Source organism: Malania oleifera, chromosome 6 (assembly GCF_029873635.1).
Source record: "Malania oleifera isolate guangnan ecotype guangnan chromosome 6, ASM2987363v1, whole genome shotgun sequence".
Lineage (NCBI taxonomy): Eukaryota > Viridiplantae > Streptophyta > Magnoliopsida > Santalales > Ximeniaceae > Malania > Malania oleifera.
The window spans coordinates 4,643,953-4,668,144 of NC_080422.1; the positions used below are offsets into that span (position 1 = coordinate 4,643,953).

Sequence of the window (24,192 nt, forward strand, 5' to 3'; positions counted from 1 at the left end):
GTGTTTAGCGAGGGAGGCAAGTAGGCTAAACACGTTGACAATAGCTAGTGAGTTTTACAAGACTAATGAACACTCACCCTCCCCTAAAAAGCTTTACATGTAAAATTCAACTTGGCACGAGGAAACATCAAAGTGATCGAGGAGTCATACTGCCTTATTTGGCATACAATGAAACAAATACTAGAAAACAACCCTACACTAGCATTTACATAATGGAAACTCATCCCAAACGCACAAGACAAGCGGTCACAGACAAGCATAATGCCCTGCATGTCCAATAAGCCCAAGTGGTCCTTGAACAAAGATGGTATTTTTCATAGTCATTTCTTACTTCAATCACCTCAACTCCCCAGGGGTTTGCAGCTTTGATTTCCCTTGTGTTCTCATCTGGAAAACAGTAACAGCCCCCTCAAAGGTCCTTTTTTCGCACAGAAGGCAACTCTTGCAGAGATCCTTACCCTTGATAACCTTCAGAAAAAGTACTTATCGCTTGTGAGTAGGTGCTTTCTATGCTTTGAGCAAGCTGAATTGGTTGAATGCATCCTTTTCATTGTTCTTTTACCCAAAAACCTCTGAAGCTTAGCCATTTCCATGGTTAGGCGGAGGAGGATCACTGCAGCTTCAGTGGAGGGTGAGTTATGGCTTGGGCTAGGATCCAAGAAAATAAGGTCAGAAGGGAATCCCTTTCCCTCATTCCCCTTGCAGTTTTCTGGACTGTCTGAAGGGAAAGGAACAGAAGAACTTTTAAGGAAACATCCTTCCCATCTGCATGTGGTCAAAGATTGGTGGTTAGCTATGATTTCTAATTGGCAAAGCAAGATGCTTGGGAGGGACATCTATATAATTTTTTATTTTCCTAACACCTTACAGTGATAGTTGTAATGTTCACTTTTTCTCTATTGTATTTGGGTAGCATCCCCTTGATGCCTTTTTGCCTCATTAATAAATTGTCCCTTTGTTGATCAAAAAAATGAGGAAAAGCTAAGGGCCCGCTTAGTTTTAGAAAACATTTTCTTCTTTCAATTTGTCTTCCAAAGAATTATAAAAATTTCAACTTTATTTTTAAATTTTTCAACATTCGTATTAAAAAGGTATAAACAATTTTTCAATTTCTATTTCTTGATTTTAAAATAATCACAAAAAAAAGACAACTTGTTTTCCAATTTTCCAAAATTTATACAATGCAATATTTGGAATCATAGATTTTGGGACTTCAGTTTGAATTGTATGAATTTGAAAGAAACTCCATGCATAATCCACACAAATTAAAGTCCAAGATCCGAATTCCATACTCGCATAAGCAAAGTAAAAGTTAGAAATCTAGAAAAATAATAAAAATTTATTTTCCAACTTCTCTTTATAAATTTGAAAAACTAGAAAACAAAAGGTGGCATTTTTGTAATTATTTGAAAATTTAAGAACAAAAAATTAAATTATTTCCACAAGCAAATAGTGCAAACATCCTTGTCGTTCATTTACTTCATAAAAATGTTGTAAAAATGAAAAATTAGCCAACTCTTTCCATAATTTTTTGGAAAACAAAAATAAAAAATGAAAATTGTTTTTCACAACTAAATGGGGCCTAAAAATTTTAGATTTACTTGCAAAATTAGAGCTAATAAAGCTAAGTGCTAATAAAGTTAAAAAAAATGAATAATGGAAAATCTAGAACTGGATGACAACCCAATTGAAGTTTGAAAATGCTTAGGTGATAACAGAATTATATGGTTAACAAATTAATTTAACTTAATTATAAAACTAAGAAAATGCTAGGTGAATGGAGTGAAAAAAACTTTAATACCTATTTACAAAAATTAACAAGATATTCAAAACTATAATAACAATTGTGGAATTAAAGAGAATCTTGCAATGAAACTATGGGAAAGGGTAACTAAACAAAGTCTAAGGTTAGAAGCAAGGGCCTCAAAAAATCAATTTGGTTTTTCACATAGGAGATCAACTATAGAAGCTATATATCTTTTATAAGATTAATGGGAAAACTCAAGGAAAAGAAGAGGGACTTTCATATGGTTTTATCAACTTCGAGAAAGCTTATTGGGCAACTAGGGAAGTTCTACGATGGGTTTTAGAAAAAAAAAATGTGTATGTAGTAGGTATGCTATTGTCATTAAGGATATCTATGATAGAGTAATGACTAGTATCAAGACTACATGTGGAGGGTCTATGGAATTTCCAATAACAAAAGTTGTTTATCAAGGATCTGCTTTAAGCCCTTATCTTTTTGCACTAGTGATAGATGAACTTACTAGAAGTATATAAAATGAGGTTTCATGGGTGTGTGCTGCTTCTTGATGATAGTGTCTTGGTTGATGAAACTAGAAGCGGAGTAGAATCTAAGTTAGAACTATGAAGAAAAGCTTTAGAATCTAAAGTTTTTAGGATAAATGAATGACCTAACACAACGATAAGTCTCTCTCTCTATTTATAATACGTATCAAATACATTCTAATGGCTAGAATACCCTTACAAACTCTCACTTATTAACATAACACAAACACACTAATAATACTAAAAGATTAAAATAACTAACCATTAACACTCCCTCTCAAGCTGGAGCATAGATATCATATGCTTCTAGTTTGTTACAAATAAATTTAACACGAGTACCTCCCAAAGCTTTGGTAAACAAATCAACGAGCTGCATATCAGACATCACATAAGTGGTGGTAATGAGCTTCTACAGAAGTTTCTCCCGAACATTGTGGTACTCTAACATGGTATTGGAGCTGGTAGAAGCTCATTACCACCACTTATTAGAGAAAAGACTAAATTGGATGGTCGAGAAATTAATAGCATCGTTAGATTTTGATACCTTGGATCTATTTTGCAAGCTGAAGAAGAAGTCAAATAAGATATTATACATAAAGTTAAAACATGGTGGGTAAAATGGAAAAGTGTATCAAGCATGTTGCATGATCATAGAATAACCTTAAAATTAAAATGAAATTTTTAGAAGATGGTCAGCTATGCTATAAGGATCAAAATGTTAGACAACTAGGAAACAACATATTCAAAAAGTAAAAGTTTCCTAAATGAGAATGCTGAGGTGGATGAGTAGCATAGGATTAAAAGATAAATTAAAGGGTGTTCTTGAGCCACAAGGCTCCCTGCTTTGCAAGGGTAGGGGAGGTTTGTCACAATACGCAACCGTACCCCTACTTTTATGTAGAGAGGTTGTTTCCTTGAACTCCAACCCATGACCAACCGGTCAGTTACAAGGAGCAACTCGCCATTAATCCAAGGCCCGCCATCTATGAAAAGATAAATTAAAGAATGAGCATCTTTGCGGTAAGCTAAGCATAGAACTTGTAGAAAATAAGATAGGGCAGGGGCGAATCAAATGGTATAGACACCTACAATGCATGCCAAATAGTGCATAGGTGAGGAGGGATAAAAAGGGGTGAACTAGCTACTGATAGTGGCTGCAAAAGGGGTAGAAGGGGTAGGGATAGACCTAAAATAACTTGGTAGTTGATTTGGAAAATGTAACCCCTTCAAAGGTTGCCTTTTCACATGGGAAGCTACTCTTAGAAGAATCCTTACCATAGACAATCTTGATGGAAAAAAAAAGGGCCTCCTTCTTGTCGATAGATGTTTTTGTATGATCACGTACTAAGAAATTGGGGAACTTAGCCATCTCCATTGTAAATCAGAAATGGGTCACTGCAGCTACAGTGGGAGGTGAACTGTGGGCTTAGAAAGGGACCAGATCTAATAAGGAAGGGAGAAGATCTCCCTCCCTCATTCCCCTTGCTATATTCTAGGCTGTGTGGAAAGAAAGGAACAGAAGATCCTTTCAAGGAATTATCTCTCCTATTCAGGCTATCATGGACCATTGTATTGCTATGATCTCAAGTTGGCATTCTGGGCTAGTTGAAAGGGTCCCTTTGTAATCCTTGATTTTCTTGATACTAATCAGTAAGGAGTGTTTCTTTCTCGTTGTTCCTTTGTACTTGGGTGGCATCCCCTTGATGCCTCGTTTTATATCATTTATCTTTGCTGATTAAAAAAAAAAAAAAGATTTAATGGCCCTTAAATTATCAATGGAGATTGTCCATGATTGTGTAAATTTGCGAAAGAGGACTTATGTACCCAACCCCACCTAGTCGGACTTAAGGCTTGGTTTGTTGTTACCGTTGCCACTGCTGTTGCGGCTGTATTGTGCTATTTGTTGATGCATCCCTTTGTTTTAATATATTCACTCTAACCTTTTTCCCAAAAAAAAGTATATATGGCTAGATCATGAAAGAAAAAGGTTTTACAAGCATTTGCTGTAAAAAAATATCAACCACAATACACAAAAATGGTATAATGTAAAAAAGCAGACTTCTAAGAAGTCCGAATCACTCACCGGAACACATGTGATCAATTGAAATTCATTCTGGCAAAGGGGGCACAAGTTTGTGACGGTTGCCCAGTTGTCAATGCATATGAAACAGAAACTGAAATTAACAAATAGAAAACCCAGGTCATCAACTCAGTTTTGCATTCTGACCAAGCAAAGATAAATTGACTGAAATCCACACATTTCTAGCAATGCCATCTTCACCAGGGCAACTGACCTTTTTTTGGCTAGCATATGAATGGGTTATTGATTATGAATAAACAGTGGAAATGAATAAAAGATTCTTTAGATCAACAATGAATCATTAAGATGGGCACCCATAGATAACGCAAATGCTTCTACTTAAAACAGCTAGTCTTGTCTTCAGAATTATTTTTTATAAAACAAAAGAAGATGAATTCATTAGAATCGAAAGAATACACAAAGAGGAGATTAACAAATCCTCCTGAACAAAAATAAGAAAATGTAATAAAAGGGGGCAGGGGGGGGCAGGAGGGGGGCAGCCACCAAACTAATGAAGCTAGCAAATCACATTCAACATCAGAAAACCTCACTCCTATACAACCAGCAGCACCACACCAAAGCGCAGCTAAGTAATGAACCTTCTCCCTTAACAAAGAGGAATTCAACTTTTTCTCTGTAAAAATTCGAGCATCACTTTCCAATCACAAACCCCACAAAACTGCAAAATGTTCACGCCTCCACTTAACAGCTGCTTATTTCCTTCCATTAGAACCAGAAAAAGAGATGACCAACAATTCCTCCACTGACACCGTCCAAACCCAGCAAAAAGCTTATTCTGAGTATTCCAAGCAAAACTACAACATATAAACAGATGAGGACATGTTTGTGAACAATCAAGACACAAATAACACACGTCAGGAGAAATTGCCTTGAAAGTCTCCTACTCTGCAACAGACTGTTGGTGTTAACTCTATTAAGAACAACCAACCAAATAAAAGCCTTGATTTTTTAGGGAATTTTGGCCATCCAAATAATTTTATGGAGTGGAAAGGAGATATTAGCATCAGTCAAAAGATCAAAAAAATATTTGCAAGGATAAACCCACGAAGCATCCAAAGCCTAAGAACGACCATCCCTCCTAAAGGAAGGACGATAATGCTCCAACAAAATCAATAAAAAGAAAGCTCCTCCACCTCTCTATCACTAAGAGTTCTACAAAATAAAAATAAATAAATAAATTCAAGGAAGACAAATCAACTTTAGAAATCAGAATAAATAAAAAAGGAAATAACACCATTATGCCCAGAAGAAGAGCGATAAAGATGGAGATCTTTAGAAAAAAATATATTAAAAACTAGAGTTCCTAAACATAGCCAAAATTTTGGTAGAAGTTGTTACAAGCTAAATTTGCATGGCCACCTGATAATGTAAAGAAATATTACAAAAGGTGTCCAAGTACAATGAATTCCTAAGTAGCTTAATAAATCAATTAGAAAGCATAAGAATAAATTATCAGTACAGCACATATCACTAAAGCGGTGATTCTGCTCGGCATAAGATTCTTGTTGGAAAAATAAATGCAAAAAATTAAATGGACAGTCAATTTAATACAACTGTAAATAATACCAAAAAATGTAATGTGTTGTTTCCACTTCATATAAATGATCGGTACAGCACATATGCAGCAAGATCATTAAAGCGGTGTGATGGGGATCAACATGCACCTCGAGTATCTTTCGCGGATACTATGACACGTGGACGACCACCCGAAGTCCACCATTGGATGTGAACTTTATTTGCAGCAATTGATGCTTCTCTTGGAAGCTAGCTTGGAAAGAGGATGACAACTTGCAAGTCAAAGAGTCTTGGTTTTTCAAGAAGCATGACAACCGGCAAGTCAAAGAGTCTTGTTTTTTTCAAGAAGCATTTATTTCATTTTAAGTTCCTAGACTCCACTATCATAATTATTCTAATTCCTAGGCACCTATTTCCTATTACAAACTATTTCATAGGAACCTCATTACCTATGTTTTAAATGTTTTATTTTACTTTTGTATTTTCTTTAATATCTTAAGAAGCCATGTGCAAGTCATGTGCACGCTCATGTAAGGTTACAAATTTGTCATCACTTGTATTGTAAAAGGTATCTTTGCATTATCAATTGAAAACGAAGCCTTTGCTTTGTGAATATTGTTCCTCTCCTTGTGAGTGAGTAGTGTGAGGCTACGTTCCGTCTCCCCAGAGATTGGGTGGTGAGAGACCACAACAACATCAACGTCATCATCAACACTACACGCCCACTCCTCTTTCACAGCTCACAGCCACAACCTTCCTTAAGCTTCATTCTTGTCCCAAGATTCCTAAGGATCAACAAGCTTGTTCGTGGTGCGATTGAGTACTCGCGTGTCTTGGTGTTTGTCATTCCAAACCTTTTGGTAAACTCGTTTCAATTCCTTGTTTGTGACCATCTAAAACAGCCCCTAAAAGTACCTTGCAAGTCTTGAAACTCTACCCGAATCCTTGATTGAAAAACCTTGTTCATTCTCTTTGAATCTTCCTAGATTTTCAACATGAACATGTTTGCTAGTACCATGCTTAGGGATATTTGATTTGTACGCTAGGACTTGTGATCTAAGACTTCCAATATAACACATTTTAAAGTGAACTTGATTACTTGAATGAAATTATCAACTAAGGGTTTTTAAACCAAATCATATATGTTTTAAAAATATCAACAACTTGTGATCATTAGAATATGTTTGTGATGTTCATGCTTGGTTAATTCAATTCTTCCCATAGATTGTGATATTGTGTGTGTGCTACAAAGAGGGTCAACCGTAGGACTAGGGATACTTAGAACCATCCTACATCATATTAGTACCAGAGCCTAGGTTAGGTTCACATTTGACCCTACTTTGTGTGACCAAACACCATTCCAAAGGGCTGCCCTAGTGTTGGCCAAATCCTTCCCTAACCCCTAGGATGTCTATTCAATCCGGGAATCCTTACCGAGGTCGTAGGACTGATGTTGAGAGAGCTTCAAGATCAAGTCCATGACTTGAATCAAGAGCTAGTTGAGACCCGCCAAAGACTAGATCGACTGGAAGACCAACTAGTCCATAACCCACCCCAAGACAATTTAGAGCCGCCCCTTGAGCGAGACAATGATGAAGAAAAGCCTCGAGAGCCACCTATGCCTCCTAGAGAAAGACCTCCTCTTCCTCCACAAAGGCAAGTGAAACGCCAAGATGACTTTGTTAGAAGACCCCCACGTCTTGAGCCCTATGCCCAACACTGGGGTGATGAGGACTATGACGTTGATGACTTTCAAGGTAGAAGACCTTACCGTAGGGACCATCGTGATCCTTACGAGGATGTGATGAGACAAATGAAGATAGAGGCCCCCACCTATGATGGACAGATGGACCCTAAAGTCTTCCAAGATTGGTTGACTGAGATAGATTCCTATTTTGATTGGTATAGGATGATTGACCCTAATCGAGTTAAGTTTGCAAAAATGAGGTTGACGAGGCAAGTCTGCTCCATTGGTTGAATGTTGAGAGGCAAGAGGCGAGGTTAGATCATAAGCCCATTGAGCATTGGGACCTAATGAAGGATAGGTTGAGAGAGAAGTATGTACCCCTTAGCTATAGAGAGCGCCTTATGGATCAGCTCTACAGTTTGCATCAGGGTAGCACGACCGTGTCAGAGAACATGAGTCAATTTGATGAGTTGTCTATAAGATGTGGTGTCTATGAGACCGTTAGTTAGCAAATCTCTCGATTTCACATAGGATTAAAGCCTGAATTGAGGATAGAACTGTTTCCCCATCACATTGAGTCCCTTGAACAGGCATATAATTTAGCTCATGACTTTGAGAAAATGAATAAAGGGCCCATGGGAAAACGGTTTGGTGCCTCTTCAAATGAGCCATACCGAAAGGTATAGAGTTATGACAAGTCCCAACCAGCGCTGTAAAGACCCGAAAATTTAAAAGGATTAAAATAATTAGAAAAAAAAATATAAATAAAATAACAGATAAATAAATAAAAGGAATGACGTGGGAAAAAGACAAAAAAAATTAAATAAAAAAATAAAAATTTAAAGAAATTAAATTAAATTAAGATAAATTAAATAATTAAATAACTAGTTGTTAAATTAAAAATTATTGCATTGGAGTTATAAAAAAAAAATTAAAATAAGATATATATATATATGTAAATAAGTTAATATATATATATATAAGTTAAAGTAATATATAATATGTATATATATGATAAGTATAAGTAAAGTTATATATATATATATAGATAAAGTAAACTGAAAGAAGATAAGAAGAAGAAAGAAGAAGGAGAAGAAAGAAGAAGAAGAAAGAAGAAGCTGGAGCACCCCCCCCCTGAAATATTCCTGCACTTCGTCTCCGTCTCTCTCCTTCTCTCAATTACTCGGCGAGTTTGCGACGGATCGGGAAACGGAAGGTGCCGTTAGAATCCTGGTTCGGCTGCAGACATTTCTATTAGAGCAGATTTTTCATGGGAACGGCTTAGGCACTACTCCTAGGGAAAGGTAATTTTTCCCCATTTTCTCAATTTTGCCGTTAATATATGGTTAAATCGACGAACGGACACCACCACGGGGTCCTAATCGTCGTCACCGTCATTTTGACGTAGATAATTTGTCAATTGGGATTTACAAGGCTCTACTCCAAAGCGAGAGTGGGATTTGAGAATTTGGCTAAATTTAAGGATATTATTATTTATTTAGGAATTATGGCCCTAGGAAGTATTAAATTAATATTTTATTCATGAATAATTTATTGGAACTAGGAATTTAATTTCAGGGTCTGGATAAGCGCCGCATGTATTTTTCAAAATCCCTGTTGGCATAGTTCAAGAAACCAAGTAAGGGGAAAAATATATATTAAATCAGAATTTTTATGAATTTAATGGAAAAATAAACTGTTATATGTACGTGTATATGTTTCAGTATGAGTAAAATGCCAACTGTTTAAATTATATTTTTTTCGAGTTCAAGACTGTTTATTAGATATGTATGTGTGAAAATGAACTCATGAAAGTGGAAAAATATTTTCAAAATATTTATGTAAGACATGAAAGGTATTTTTAATATATAAACATTAAATATTGGTTGGCTTATTTTACAGGCAGTGTATGAATTTTACTATTAAATTGTGTGGCATAAGAAAAATAGAATTTTGTGTGAAATTATGTTATATATACGAGATGCAAGATATACAGAAAATGAACTGAATATGAAAATGATATATGAATTATGTTGCATGTGAGTGTTAATGCAATTATGGAATCAATCACGGCTGAAAAGATGCCGACCACGGCTGAAAGGATGCCGAAACTAACAAACCACAGCTGAAAAGATGCCGACCACGGCTGAAAGGATGTCGAAACTAACCAATCACGACTGAAAAGATGCCAACCACGGCTGAAAGGATGCCGAAGCTAACCAATCACTGCTGAAAAGATGCCGACCACGGCTGAAAGGATGCCGAAGCTAACAAATCACGGCTGAAAAGATGCTGACCACGGCTGAAAGGATGCCGAACACGGCTGAAAGGATGCCGAAGCTAACCAATCACGGCTAAAAAGATGCCGACCACAGCTGAAAGGATGCCGAAGCTAACCAATCACGGCTGAAAAGATGCCGACCTTGGTTGAAAGGATGCCGAAGCTAACCAACCACGGCTGGAAAAATGCCGAGTATTTATGAATTAAAATAAAAATGAGTATGAAATGAAAATAAAATGAAAAGGGAAATGAATGGAATGGAAATGAAATGTGAAATGTGAACAATGTAAAATGGGAAAGAGTCACTTAAAGTGAAATGTAATGCAATGTTAAGCCATGAATATGAACAGATGTGTATAATTGAATAATGATATAAAAGAATGATGTAATATGATATTAGAAGTATGTATGTACGTAGAACATGTTACGATTGAGCGAGGCGTACCTTTCGCCTGAGGGCTTGCTGAGTAAGGCGAGTGCACTAGTAGCTACAAATGTGGCAGTAGCCGCATAACTTACTAGGGCAAAGGGAACCTACTTGTATGGGCGGGTAGATTTTCCTATCCTCAGGGCCTTTGCCGGTAAGCTATTGTTGAACGGTGTGAGTACGAGATTAATTTATCACTTGAGGGCTTACTGAGTAAGGTGAGTGCCCTGGTATGCTTTAGCTGCGACCTTTGGGTTGCCTAAGTATCAGAGCAGAGGGGTGCTACTTGTATGGGCGGGTAATTACCCCTATCGTCGGGTAATCTCGTGGGTTAAACATTTGCATGTGTTTGATTAGGATCAGGGAATGATTTTGAAAATTATGTTAAGGATTTTCAAATGTTAAATATTATGTTATATATAAACTCATGTTAGCCACACACTGCTTTAATATATGGTTTCTTCCTTTACTGAGATGTGTCTCACCCGAATATAAATTTATCTTTTTTTTTCAGGATTTCATCGAGATCGAACTTAGAGAGCTCGAGGTTCTATAACATTATTGGGAAATAGTAAAAGAAAATGGTATATTTCTATGTTAATTATGAGATGCAAATATTTATGTTTTGCGTCCTTATATTTTAAGTCTGTGGAGAAAAGAAAGTTGTGAACATACTGTAATGTTTTGGAGATATGTGTAATTATGGAAATACAGGTGTTGGATGATTTATTATAGATTATAGTTAGAATTAGTAAACTCTGGTATTATGTTATATGGAGATTATGGTCATGTTTTTCCGCTGCGTATGTTTTGGAATATGATTTATGAGGATATGATCAGGTATAACGCACCGGACCCGGGTTTAAGGGTTCAGGGCGTTTCAAGCGCAATTAGGTCAAGTCACCTCCCAAGGGAGCAATCCCACAATCCAGCAGCCTATGGACAAGGGAAAAGCACCCATGACTGGATACTCTCGCCAGAGTTCTGGCAATGCAGTGTGTTTCAAATGTCATAAACAAGGACACTTTACCAAACAATGTCCCACCAGGAACTTGGCACTTGATAGGGAAGATGGTGAGGACGAGCCTGAGGATGATCAAGTATATGTTCTTGAAGTTGTATCTAGTAAGGATGAGTTGTCAAGTGAGCTAGATGAGAGTGCCCAGTTGAGTGTGATGAGACGCATTATGATCATTCCCTAAGGATCAGGAGGACTGGCGTCGCATTTCTATTTTCCATACTTACATCAAGTGTGGGAGTAAAAGTTGCAAGATGATCATAGATGGTGGTAACTCAATGAATGTTGTGTCTAAATCCGCAGCTTGAGAAGTTGGGATTGAAAGTTGAGCCACACCCACAACCGTATAAGGTAGCTTGGGTTGATGCCACTGCCATGGCCATGAGTCATAGATGCCTAGTCCCCATTAAGATTGGTGATTATGAGGACAAGATTTGGTGCGATGTCCTTCTCGTGGACGTTGCCCATATTTTGTTAGGACGACCTTGGTTGTATGATTTGGATGTCTCACATAATGGGCATGTCAACACTTATACCTTTAGGTGTAATAGCAAGAGAATTGTTTTGAGTCCACTAGAGCCGAAAGGTGAGAAAAAGAAGAAGGAAAAGACAAAACTAGTGGAAAATCATTAAATATCATGAGTAAAAAGCAGTTTGAGCATGAGAGTCAAGATACACAGGTAGTGTATGTGGTTGTTATTAGGGAGACTGAGGCATCCCTTCCTGAGCATAAAACACCACTAGAAGTATCACCCATACTTTCCGAGTTTAAGGATGTCATCTCTGAGCCACCTAGTGAGTTACCTCTCATAAGAGACATTCAACATGTCATTGACCTTGTTCCTGGTTCATCTTTGCTTAATTTACTACATTATAGAATGAACCCAAGAGAACATGAGTTGATGAAACAAGTGAATGAACTGAGGGAAAAGGGCTTTATTCAAGAGAGCATGAGTCCATGTGTCTGCCCTGCTCTCCTCACTCGCAAGAAAGATGGCACTTGGAGGATGTGCATCGATAGTAGAGCAATCAACAAGACCACCGTCAAGTATAGGTCTCCCATACCTAGACTAGACAATATGCTTGATTAGATGGTAGGATCCAAGATTTTTTCAAAGATAGACCTTAAAAGTGGGTACCATCAAATTAGGATCATAGGAAGATGAGTGGAAAACTGCCTTCAAGACGAAGGATGGGTTATATAAGTGGTTAGTCATGCCATTTGGGCTAACTAACGCACCGAGCACTTTCATGAGAGTTATGACTCAGGTATTAAGGTCTTTCATTGGACACTTCCTTGTAGTCTATTTTGATGATATATTAATCTATAGCCAAACTAGGAAGGAGAACCTTGTCCATTTGAGGAGAGTGTTTGAGGTTTTGAAGGAGCAAAAGTTGTATGTCAATTTAAAGAAGTGTACTTTCATGACTACACATCATCTTCCTTGGTTTTGTTGTGTCTGAGCATAGCGCTTCTGTTGACCCTAATAAGGTCAAAGCCATTAGAGATTGGCCTACTTCGCGGAACATACATGATGCGAGGAGTTTTCATGGGTTAGCTACATTCTACAGGAGGTTCATTAGGAACTTTAGCATCATCATGGCCCCCATTACAAACTGCCTCAAGAAAGGATAATTTACATGGTCGAAATCAGCGACAAAAGCCTTTTTGGATATAAAAGATTTGATGACTAAGGCACCATTGCTACACCTTCTAGATTTTCAGAAATTATTTGAGGTTGCATGTGATGCCTTAGGTGTAGGCGTTGGAGGAGTACTTAGTCAAGAGGGACACCCTATAGCCTTCTTTAGTGAGAAGTTGAATGAGGCAAAACAGCGGTATTCTACATATGACAGGAAATTTTATGTTGTAGTACAGTCACTGCGACACTAGAGACACTACCTCCTTCCTCAAGAGTTTGTCCCGTACTCAAACCACCAGGCCCTTTGGTATTTACATACTCAAAAGAAGCTAGGGCATAGACATATGAAATGGGTCGAGTACATACAGCAATACACCTTTGTACTCAAACACTGAGCTGCTGTTGAGAACAAGGTTGTTGATGCTTTGAGCTGAGTTGTAGCCACCATACAAACTCTTCATGTGAAAGTTATTGACTTCAATAGCATCAAGCAATAGTACTCTCAGTGTAAAGACTTCTGTGATATCTTTTCTGATTTGCTACAGGGAGTTCCTAGATCTCACCCAAACTTTGTGATTCATGATGGATTTCTTTTTAGAGGAGCTAGACTGTGATAGGTTCTACTGGCCTAGTCCAAAGAGAGATGTTGCTAGGATTGTTTTATAATGTCGTACTTGTCAAACAACGAAGGGTAGGAAACAGAACTCAAGATTATATACCCCTTTGCCCATGCCACACATTCTATGGCAGGATATCAGTATGGACTTTGTGTTAGGTCTCCTCGGGACTTCCAGGGGAAATGATTTAGTGCTTGTTGTTGTGGACTGATTTTCAAAAATGTCACATTTTATTGCATGCAATAAAACACATGATGCCTACAGGATTGCCACTATATTTTTCAGGGAAGTAGTGAGACTTCATGGTCTTCCCAAAACCATTGCTTCTAATAGGGATGTGAAGTTTGTGAGCTACTTTTGGAAAACCTTATGGGCATTACTAGGTACCAAGCTCAAATTTTCTAGTGCATATCCCAAACAGACTGATGGACAGACTGAAGTGGTAAATAGGAGCCTTGGGGACCTATTGAGATGTTTGGTAGGTGAGAACATCACAGCTTGGGACTTATGCCTTCCTAGGGCCAAGTTTGCATTCAATAGTTCAATGAATAGGACCACAAGACTTAGCTCATTTCAGGTTATTATAGGATATAGTCATAGGAAGCCTGTAGATCTCATTCCATTACCACTTGAGTCTAGAGTGAGTGAGCAGGCTAATACATTTGCAAAGCACATACATGATTTACACTCTCAAATAAGAATGAAAATTAATTTAAGCAATGAGCATTATAAATCTATTGCTGATATACATCGCAGATTACAGGAATTTTCATAAGGTGATATGGTTATGGTTCAAATTCGCCCAGAACGAATCCCTTTAGGAAAGATAAGAAAGTTTCATGCCAAAAAGATGGGACCATTCAAAGTTCTCAAAAAAATAAGTTCTAATGCTTACATGTTAGATATTCCTGATGATTTTAATATAGGCAATGTTTTTAATGTTGAAGATCTAACACCTTTTCTGGAAGCTAATTCTTTTGCTTCTAACCTAGCCCTACTAACCTTGCAGATGAACCTACTCTATTCATAACTCCAGTTGCACCAAAAAGCCAAATTTACCTTTACCACCACCATTAGTCCCACCAAACAAACTCGAGCAAATTAAGATATTCTAGATGTAAAAACAACAAACACACGAGCTAGAACGTACCAAAAGTTTCTGGTCAAATGGAAAGGGAAGCCACCATCAAAAAGCAATTGGATTCTTAAAGATGATATCCTTCATCTCAACCTGGAGCTGTATACAGAGTACTTTCGACATAATTGTCCAAAGGAGAATTCTTTTCGGTCGAGGAGAGATGATGTGGATCAACATGCAGCTTGAGTATCTTTCACAAATATTGTGACACGTGAACAACCACCCAAAGTCCACCATTGGATGTGAACTTTATTTACAGCAATTGATGCTTCTCTTGGAAGCTAGCTTGGAAAGAGGACGACAACTTGCAAATCAAAGAGTCTTGGTTTTTCAAGAAGCATGACAACTTGCAAGTCAAAGAGTCTTGTTTTTTTCAAGAAGCATTTATGTCATTTTAAGTTCCTAGACCCCACTATCATAATTATTCTAGTTCCTAGGCACCTATTTCCTATGACAAACTATTTCCTAGGAACCTCATTACCTATGTTTTAAATGTTTTATTTTACTTTTGTATTTTTTTTAATATCTTAAGAAGCCATGTGCAAGTCATGTGCATGCTCATGTAAGGCTACAAATATGTCATCACTTGTATCGTAAAAGGTATCTTTGCATTATCAATTGAAAAGGAAGCCTTTGCTTTGTGAATCATGTTCCTCTCCTTGTGAGTGAGTAGTGTGAGGCTACATTCCGTTTCCCCGAAGATTGGGTGGTGAGAAACCAGGACAACATCAACGTCATCATCAACACTACACGCCCACTTCTCTTTCACAGCTCACAGCCACAACCTTCCTCAAGCTTCATTCTTGTCCCAAGATTCCTAAGGATCAACAAGCTTGTTTGTGGTGTGATCGAGTACTCGTGTGTCTTGGTGTTTGTCATTCCGAACCAATTGATAAGCTCGTTTCAATTCCTTGTTTGTGACTATCTAAAACAGCCCCTAAAAGTACCTTGTAAATCTTGCAACTCTACCCGAATCCTTGATTGAAAAACCTTATTCATTCTCTTTGAATCTTCCTAGATTTTCAACATGAACATGTTTGCTAGTACCATGCTTAGGGTTACTTGATTTGTACGCTAGGACTTGTGATCTAAGACTTCCAATATAAAACATTTTAAAGTGAACTTGATTACTTGAATGAAATTATCAACTAAGGGCTTTTAAACCAAATCATATATGTTTTCAAAATCTCAACAACTTGTGATCATTAGAATATGTTTGTGATGTTCATGCTTGGTAAATTCAATTCTTCCCATAGATAGTGATATTGTGTGTGTGCTACAAAGAGGGTCAACCGTACGACTAGGGCTACTTAGAACTGTCTTACTTCATAGTGATTCTGCTCGGCAGAAGATTCTTGTAGAAAAAAAAAATGCAAAAATTTAAATGGACAGTCAATTTAATACAACTATAAATGATACCAAAAAATGCAATGTGTTGTTTCCACTTCATATCAAAATTTAGAAACAATATGTCTTCTCCCCCTACTAGGACCACATTGAAAAGTAAAAGGAAACATAAATTAAACCACCATAAACAACTTAAGTCAACACCAACTGCTTGTTTCAAGTTAAAATGAATATGATTATGGAGACACATTGAGGAAGAATTCACGCACGCACAAATACACACACATATGGACATGGAGAAAGAGAGAGAGAGAATATACAAGGGCATACCAGTGCTCACAGCAATCAAGAACCCCTCTATCAATAATAATTTCCATGCATATCCCACACTTTTCACCTTCAAATGGAGAACCATCCTACACATTATGAAAAATAAATAGATTGATGAAACAAAAATCAACCAATATAAACTAAAGCTTCTATTTCACTATGTAGTACAATAATGATCGAAGATCTCAATAATTTGATTTTTCTTGATATTAAGACATGGAGATCATTCCATAGCATGGACCATTTTGAGTATGTCTAAAACGGAGGGAGATCTGGGTCTAGGTAACTTGGTGTCTAAAAACATTTCCTTGGTGAGGAAGTCCTTATGGCATTTTCCTTTAGAACCTAACTCTCTTTGGCACAAAGTAATTTGTAGTGAATTGGACTTTTATCAAATGGGTGGAATGCTAATGTGGTAGTTGATATTTATTGACTAGAGTCCTTGGGAATTTGTGTATCAGATCTATCATTCTTTCTTTCCTAATGTTCGTTATAGAGTGGGTAACACAGAAAGAATTCAATTTTGGGATGATCATCAGAGTGGGGTGTGCCTTTGGCTATTTTTCAGCTGTCTACTCTTCATGAGCCTCCTATTGCCCCCTATTGTTGCCTTCCACATTTTGAAAAAGGATAGCCATTCTTGGGGTTTTCATTTGGGAGGAGTCTCAATGAGAGAGAAACAAATGAGCTTGCTTCTTTGACTACGGTGCTTGACTTTTTCATGTCCCATTGGGAAGTGATAAGCGTGGTTAGACTTTAAATTCCTCAGGGATTTTCTCGTGCTAATATTTCATTTCTCATTTGAACCATAACCCTAACGTTAGACCCTTTGCCCTTTATTCTTTAACCTGGAATTGGAAATCTAAAGTTCCTTCAAAGATCAAGGCCTTTTCTTGGACACCTAACAAGGCCCTAATCCTGTCTCCCAATGTTTGGGTCCTTCGCTTTAGGAAAGGGGAAAATTGCTCTCAATTGTTTTTACATAGTCGATTCTCTTGGATTCTTTGGAATGATTTGCTGATATTTGGTGAAAACGGGTGTTCCCTGCTTCTTTGGAGATTTCTAGTACTATTATGTCAGCAGAGTCTTGTGGCCTTGCCCTCTTCTGGCTATTATTTGTGCATTTGGTTGGAAAGAAATGCTAGAATCTTTAAAAAGGGGTTGCCACTTCCAATATATGCTTTGGAGCAGAGTGGTCTTCCTTGCGCCTTCTTGGTGCTTGGCCAATTGATTCTTTCATCATGATGAAGACTTGCAATGGCATTGGTTCACATTACTTTATTAGAATTGTCTTGTATTTGTTTTTATTTTTTTATTTTTTTAGTTGTTTTCCTTTTGTAATGGAATATACCTTATTCTCCCTGGTTTTTTTTTTTCCTTCTCTTTCTTGTACTCCTTTCCTACTTTAATATAATTCTTAGTTTATCCACACAAAAAAATCATATAGGTCGATAAACACCCAAATGATTTCTTAGGCAAAGATAAGTTAAGGGAAAAAAATGTTCATATTATTTGCTTGAGAAGTTTTATTCCTGAAGCTGTTTCATTGCTTCCCATACTTATGATATGCAGCTTCCAAATGAGTTGTTCTAATTTTCTGGGTTCCCCCAAAAAAAGGGTTTCTCCATTAAACCACCTTCCTTTTCACATTGTTTACTGAAATTCATCCTCAATTTGAGGGAAAAAAATTATGTACAAGACAGGAGTCTGAAGTAATCTAAGTGCCTGTTCGCTATGTTATGTTCTCATTTATAGCTTTCATTGTAGTACAACGAAGAAACAAGAGGGAACAATGCTTTTGCTTGCTTTGCTAGTTTTTAGTTTCCGTGATCAGTTTGCCAGATTTTCAAGTTTTTACTTCTGATTGCAAGATGCTGCCAGAACACTTCAATATCTAGAATTGACACTTTTGAATTAAATCATTGTTCTAAAATATTAAATCATTGTGCACAAAATTCATCTAATAAAGAAAAATGAAAATAAAATATTCAAGTGACTTTAAAATAAAATTAAAATTGAATATCTCTAAATTTTATAAAAAATTTAAACATGCAACAACAACAACGCTTAAGTCCCACTAGGTGGGGTCGGCTACAAGAATCCTTTTCTGCCAATTCACCCCATCGAGGGCATTTTCCTCCATTAGATTAAGAGCTATTAAATTCTTCTTCACTATCTCATTCCAAGTTATTCTAGACCGACCCCTATCCTTTTTCATGCCAGAATTTAAACATAATAAATTATTCAAAAAATATTTTCACCATTTTTTAACCTTCATATACAGATAGAATTCTTCCCAAGATAACATATTTTAATTTCAATTCTTTCACATTTTCAGTATTCTAGTCATATTTTAATTGGTTCAGGACTTAGAATAATTTCTAATATTTAATTTATTAAATTTTGATGGTACTAGTGTAGTACCATCAAATTGCTTCATACCAGATAAATTTTATGGTGATTGAATGACAGTGTGATAATTAATTTTTATTTGATCCAAGTACATAAAAGAGCTTGCGTTTGTTTTTTAATTTGTTTTAACATTGGCCTTTTGGGAATATAGCCTAACAAGTGCCAATTTTCAGTTTTTAGTTTCTATTTCTAATTTTTAGTTTTCATTTCTATACTAATTTTCATAATTTTTGACATTTATACCAAACAACCACTCAGTGATGGCTGGAATGACATCCCAACAAAATAAAAGAGCTTTTTCCTCAAAAGAACTAACTCATATAGCAGCAGCTAAAGCAAGTGTCATAGAGGCAATCAATATTATGCCATTCCTAGTCTCATAACTCAATAAAATAGAATGGTGCTACAGCATAGAGCTGCAGAAAGTAACACAGGAAGCAAAAAATCAGCTTCCAAGCATTCCGCTTGCATCAAAATTGATGATTTTGTTGTTTATGGTATGGCTCTTATATTTTGGAGTTCGTAAACAAAGAAGGAAGAAAAACATGAAGAGGCAAAACAGCAGGGACTCGTCGATGAGTGCCCTGTGCTCGTCGACGAGTAGATACCAAGAATTAGAAAATCTCAGAGCAGAAGACTCATCAACGAGAGGATAGACTAGTCGACGAGTGGGCTTCTTTGACTCGTCGACAAATCCCCTGTTCTCGTCGACGAGTGCGCGTGGGCTGCGAGAAGAAATTCAAATTTTGAATTTGAACGTTGGGGTGGTTGGGTAATTGGAGGGAAACCTCCGAAGAAAGTCTATTTATCCCTATCTGAGAGTATTGTGAGACATGAGAGAGATCTTTGTGAAGTGTATTGTGTATTCTCAAATTTCTTAGTGAAATTTTTGTGCCGATTGCTTTCTGGATATAGGCTTTGCCAAACCACGTACATCTTGTTGTTGTGCTTATTATTTCATGTTTTCTGGTTGAGTTTGACATATTTATTCTGCTGCGCATCTTACTTATCCGATCCATTATTAAAATAAATTGGTATCAGAGCGATTGTTGATATGGCTTCGGGATCATCTTCTGCAAGATTTGACTTCGTCAAATTTGATGGAACCAAGAACTTTGGTTTATGGCAGAGGAGAGTAAAGGATATACTTGTGCAACAAGGAATGGCTAAGGCTCTACGTGGCGTTCAACTGGTTGGAATGGATGAGGCAACATGGGGAGAATTGGAAGCAACAGTTTCTACAATACGCTTGTGTTTGGCCGACGAAGTTCTCTATCATGTGATGGAGGAGGATTCTCCAGCGACTATGTGGCGAAAGTTAGAAAACCGGTATATATCTAAATCTTTGTTGAATAAACTTTTTCTTAAGCAAAGGTTATATTGGCTTAAGATGGTTGAGGGTTTAGATTTGAACCAACATATCAACACTTTCAATCAAATTGTGAGTGATTTGGCACATGTTGATGTAAAGTTCGAGGAGGAATGCAAAGCATTGATGCTATTTAATTCCCTACCTACATCTCAAACTTATGAGAATTTGGTTACAACTCTTACATGGGACAAGGATAGCCTGAATTTGGAAAATGTGACAAGTGCATTGGTTGGTTTTCATCAAAGAAAAATGATTAGCAATGAAGCTTCACATGGTGAAGGACTTGTCGTGAAAAGTAATCAAGAACATGGGAGACATAAGTCCTAAAGCAAATCTCCATTGCAGTCCAGGAAGAAGAAGGAGGAAGTGAAATGTTTTAAGTACGGTAAAATTGGGCACATAAGACCGGAATGTCTGGAGTGGAAGAAAGGGAATTCTGAAAATCAGCAAGGTCCGTCAGAATCTGCAAATGTAGTGGAAGAAGATTCAAAGTGCAGTGATGGGGATATGCTATGTATTTCATCAAGTTCGGAGTGTCTCATGGATGATTCTTGGATCCTAAATACCGAATGCTCTTATCACATGACAGCAAATAGAAAATGGTTTGACACCTACAGGTCAGTCAATACTGGTTGTGTTTTGATGGGAAATAATATTTCATGCAAAATACTTGGCATTGGAAATGTCAGAATCAAAATGTATGATGGTGTTGTAAAAACCATATGTGATGTAAGGCATGTTGAGGGCCTAGGAAAAAATGTTATTTCATTGGGTATTTTAAACTGTAATGGATTTTGTTACAAGTCTGAAAGTAGAGAAATGAAAGTGTGTGAAGGCGACTCAATTGTGATGAAAGGAGAAAAGATAGCGGAAAATATCTATGTACTGCAGGGTGTTATCGTTGTAGGTGGAGCTAAAATTGTTGAATCTGAATCAGATACTTTGTGGCATATGCAGTTGAAGCATATGGATGACTACATGTATTCAAATGTTTGGGGACCGATGATAATAGCATTAAAGGATAGACATATGTTTTTCGTGAATGTATCACGGAAGGTCTTGATTTATCTCATGTGGCACAAGCCTGATGTTGAGGTGTTGTGGTTGAGGTCGAGTACCAAACCAAGAGAGAAATCCTCGTGTCAGCCATTGGGAATAAGTACGCTGGTTTTGTTCAAGGAGTTTTGTGAGCAAGGCAAATCATATGCAGAGCTTGTAGGGTACTTCTTGAAGAAAGTCAGTGAGTAGGGCGCGTTTCTCGTGTGACTAATCGCCAAAGGTATCGCTATATGGGAAAGTTGCAAGTGAATTGTGGGCAAGTTTTGCGGTAGACTACTCAATTGTGAGTGGATGTCCACTAGTGCACTATTCTAGTGATGGAGAATCTAGACTTGGTGTTATGTCCAGACAATACATCTTTCTGGGTTATAAGAAAGGTGGGTACAAGCTGGGTGATCAAATGGCAAACAAAGGGGTGATCGAGGACATGGCTTTTGGTGATAAAGCCATGGGGCAGCATATTCAGGTAAAGAAAGAGAAACAAATGCCAAAATGCGGCGACAGCAGCAATCATGTTATTCAGGTGGAGTTAGGAATTCAAGGAAGAAATGTGGGGAGTTCCATCTCGGGTCAACAGTATCACGGTATGAATGGGCATGTGATGCAGGTGGAGCAACAAACTCGGGGCAAAGTTGATATCAATCATATTGCAAGGAGTTTCAGCTTGAGAGATCAGCAGGAGGATCACAGTGGGTCCATGTGCACTATCAGACCACCATTCAGGTATAAATTGGTGAGACTTCAAATTTGGAAGAGGGTGATAGGATGTCGTGGAGTAATGTATTTGTTGTGTGTGAGTAACATGTTATTGGCTAGAAATGCTTTAAGTGAGACTAATCAATTGGGAACTCTGCTGAAAGTTTTTGACATATATATGTTGGGTAAGGCCAAGATGGGTCTTGATTTGCTGATTCGCACGGACAGAGCTGCAAGGAGATTGGTGTTATCTCAGGATGGCTTTGTGAACAAAACCGCAGGGAGACTTTGTTTGCCATCTCAGGGAGGTTCTGTGGAGAATCGTTGTATAATGTCTACCGTTCAATACTCAAAGACGGGCTGTGATGTCCGGAATATGTCCAAGGTTCTCCATGATTGTGTAATGGAGTGTTTCAGCAGGCAACAGAGTGGACCGCTAGTTGTTAGCTTTGTTGAAGATTATGCAGGGGGCTTTGATAATATAAGACTTGTAGCAGCTTTTGTGAGTATTGTTGTGGAAAGGTCTAATTGGGAGCCTAGGGCAAAGTTTTCAGGTGTTGAATCTACAACTGAATCGGGGTTGATGGTAGAAGCTGAAACTGCTATCGGCAAGTTCAAGCGGTGTTGCTTGGACTTGGGGCATGTCTCCACATGTTAGAAGGGAGGTGGTCCCAACCGAGCGCACCAAGTTCAAGGTATAGCAGTCAGTTATATTTTTCGAATTCTCCTAAGGGGCGTATAATCGCCAAGGTGGAGATTATTGTTTATGGTGTGGCTTTTATACTTTGGAATTCGTAAACAAAGAAGGAAGAAAAACATGAAGAGGCAAAACAGCAGGGACTCGTCTTCAAGTGCCTTGTGCTCGTCGACGAGTAGATACCGAGAGTCAGAAAATCTCAGAGTAGAAGACTCGACGACGAGAGGATAGACTAGTTGACGAGTGGGCTTCTTTGACTCGTCGATGAATCCTTTGCTCTCGTCAACGAGTGCGCCTGAGCTGCGAGAATAAATTCAAATTTTGAATTTGAACGTTGGGGTGGTTGGGTAATTGGAGGAAAACCTCCAAAGAAAATCAATTTATCTCTATCTGAGGGTATTGTGAGACATAAGAGAGATCTTTGTGAAGTGTATTGTGTATTCTTAAATTTCTTAATGAAATTTTTGTGTTGATTGCTCCCGTGAATGTAGTCTTTTCCGAACCACGTACATCTTGTTGTTGTACTTGTTATTTCATGTTTTCTGATTGAGTTTGATTTGCTTGTTGCATATTTATTCCACTGTGCATCCTATTTATCCGATCCATTATTACAACAGATTTAAATACTATATCTTGAGTAATATTGCAAATTCAAAAACTATTATAATTATAATAAATTCAAAAACTGAGTAGTCGGTAACATACAAGAAAAATTAAACTTAAGACTTACATTTTCATCATCAACTTCAAGAGTATCTTCTTCTGGGACCGAATTTCCAGTTGATTCTACTTCCATAGTGTCATCTAAATTTCAATGTCCATAAGCTGATGAGAAAACTATACACAACACTAATTTTTTTCTTTCTAAAGATAAAGTGCTTCAACAGCAAAAGATGAATAAAAGAATAAAATCCAATTGAACTGAACTCATTTTTATCAGTACCAAATTTCGCTGCTACGATATATCTAGGGTTCTAACAATTTTATTTCGTAATTTACTACAGGTTATTTTCGGTGCTTTGAACTGTTTAGTTTCAGCTTCGAAAATGTCAGATTCAATACGTCTAAAGATCAATCTATTGAGGACTCAGATAATAACAACTCAATAAGAAATTAAGATATAGAGGAAGCGATTCAAAATTTCAAATGAACCTGAGAAAGATCGCCAGCCTGTCTTCGCCGGGGAGAGTGGCGCCGAAGGAGAAGCCATGTTTTGAGGGGTTCGCGATTTCGACGATTAAGGCTGCGTTTGCCCGCGCTCAAGTTGTTCACACTACATGCCGAGTCCTAAGGGAGCAAAGCCACCCTGAATTGCTCGCCTGAACGGTGACTTAAACCGGTGATAGTTAATAATTATTTAAAAAATAATTAATATTTGAAAATATTTTAATAATTAAATCTTAAAAAATTTTATTATTTAAAATATTATTAGTTTTAATTTTAATGTTTTAACTAGAAAGACTATACGGCTTCGCGGTAGGATAATATGAAAAAAATTACATACAGATCAAGTTAAAAAATCAATTTAGATCAATGTTAACAATATAAAATTACAACAATATA

General features: G+C 37.2%; 1 protein-coding gene across 1 annotated transcript in view; it reads right to left on the reverse strand.

The window, feature by feature from the left end:
• The window catches only part of LOC131157016 (uncharacterized protein At4g10930), a 49,825-nt gene extending 25,868 nt beyond the window's left edge, over window positions 1–23,957 (reverse strand). Inside the window, exons 1-4 of the mRNA XM_058110840.1 lie at window positions 23,782–23,957; window positions 23,360–23,433; window positions 16,394–16,479; window positions 4,373–4,463 (exon numbers count right to left, since the gene is read on the reverse strand). Of these exons, the coding sequence (XP_057966823.1) occupies window positions 4,373–4,463; window positions 16,394–16,479; window positions 23,360–23,433; window positions 23,782–23,839 (309 nt within the window). The 5' untranslated portion in view covers window positions 23,840–23,957. The remainder of the gene's footprint in view (window positions 1–4,372; window positions 4,464–16,393; window positions 16,480–23,359; window positions 23,434–23,781) is intronic.
• Window positions 23,958–24,192: the final 235 nt, after the last annotated feature.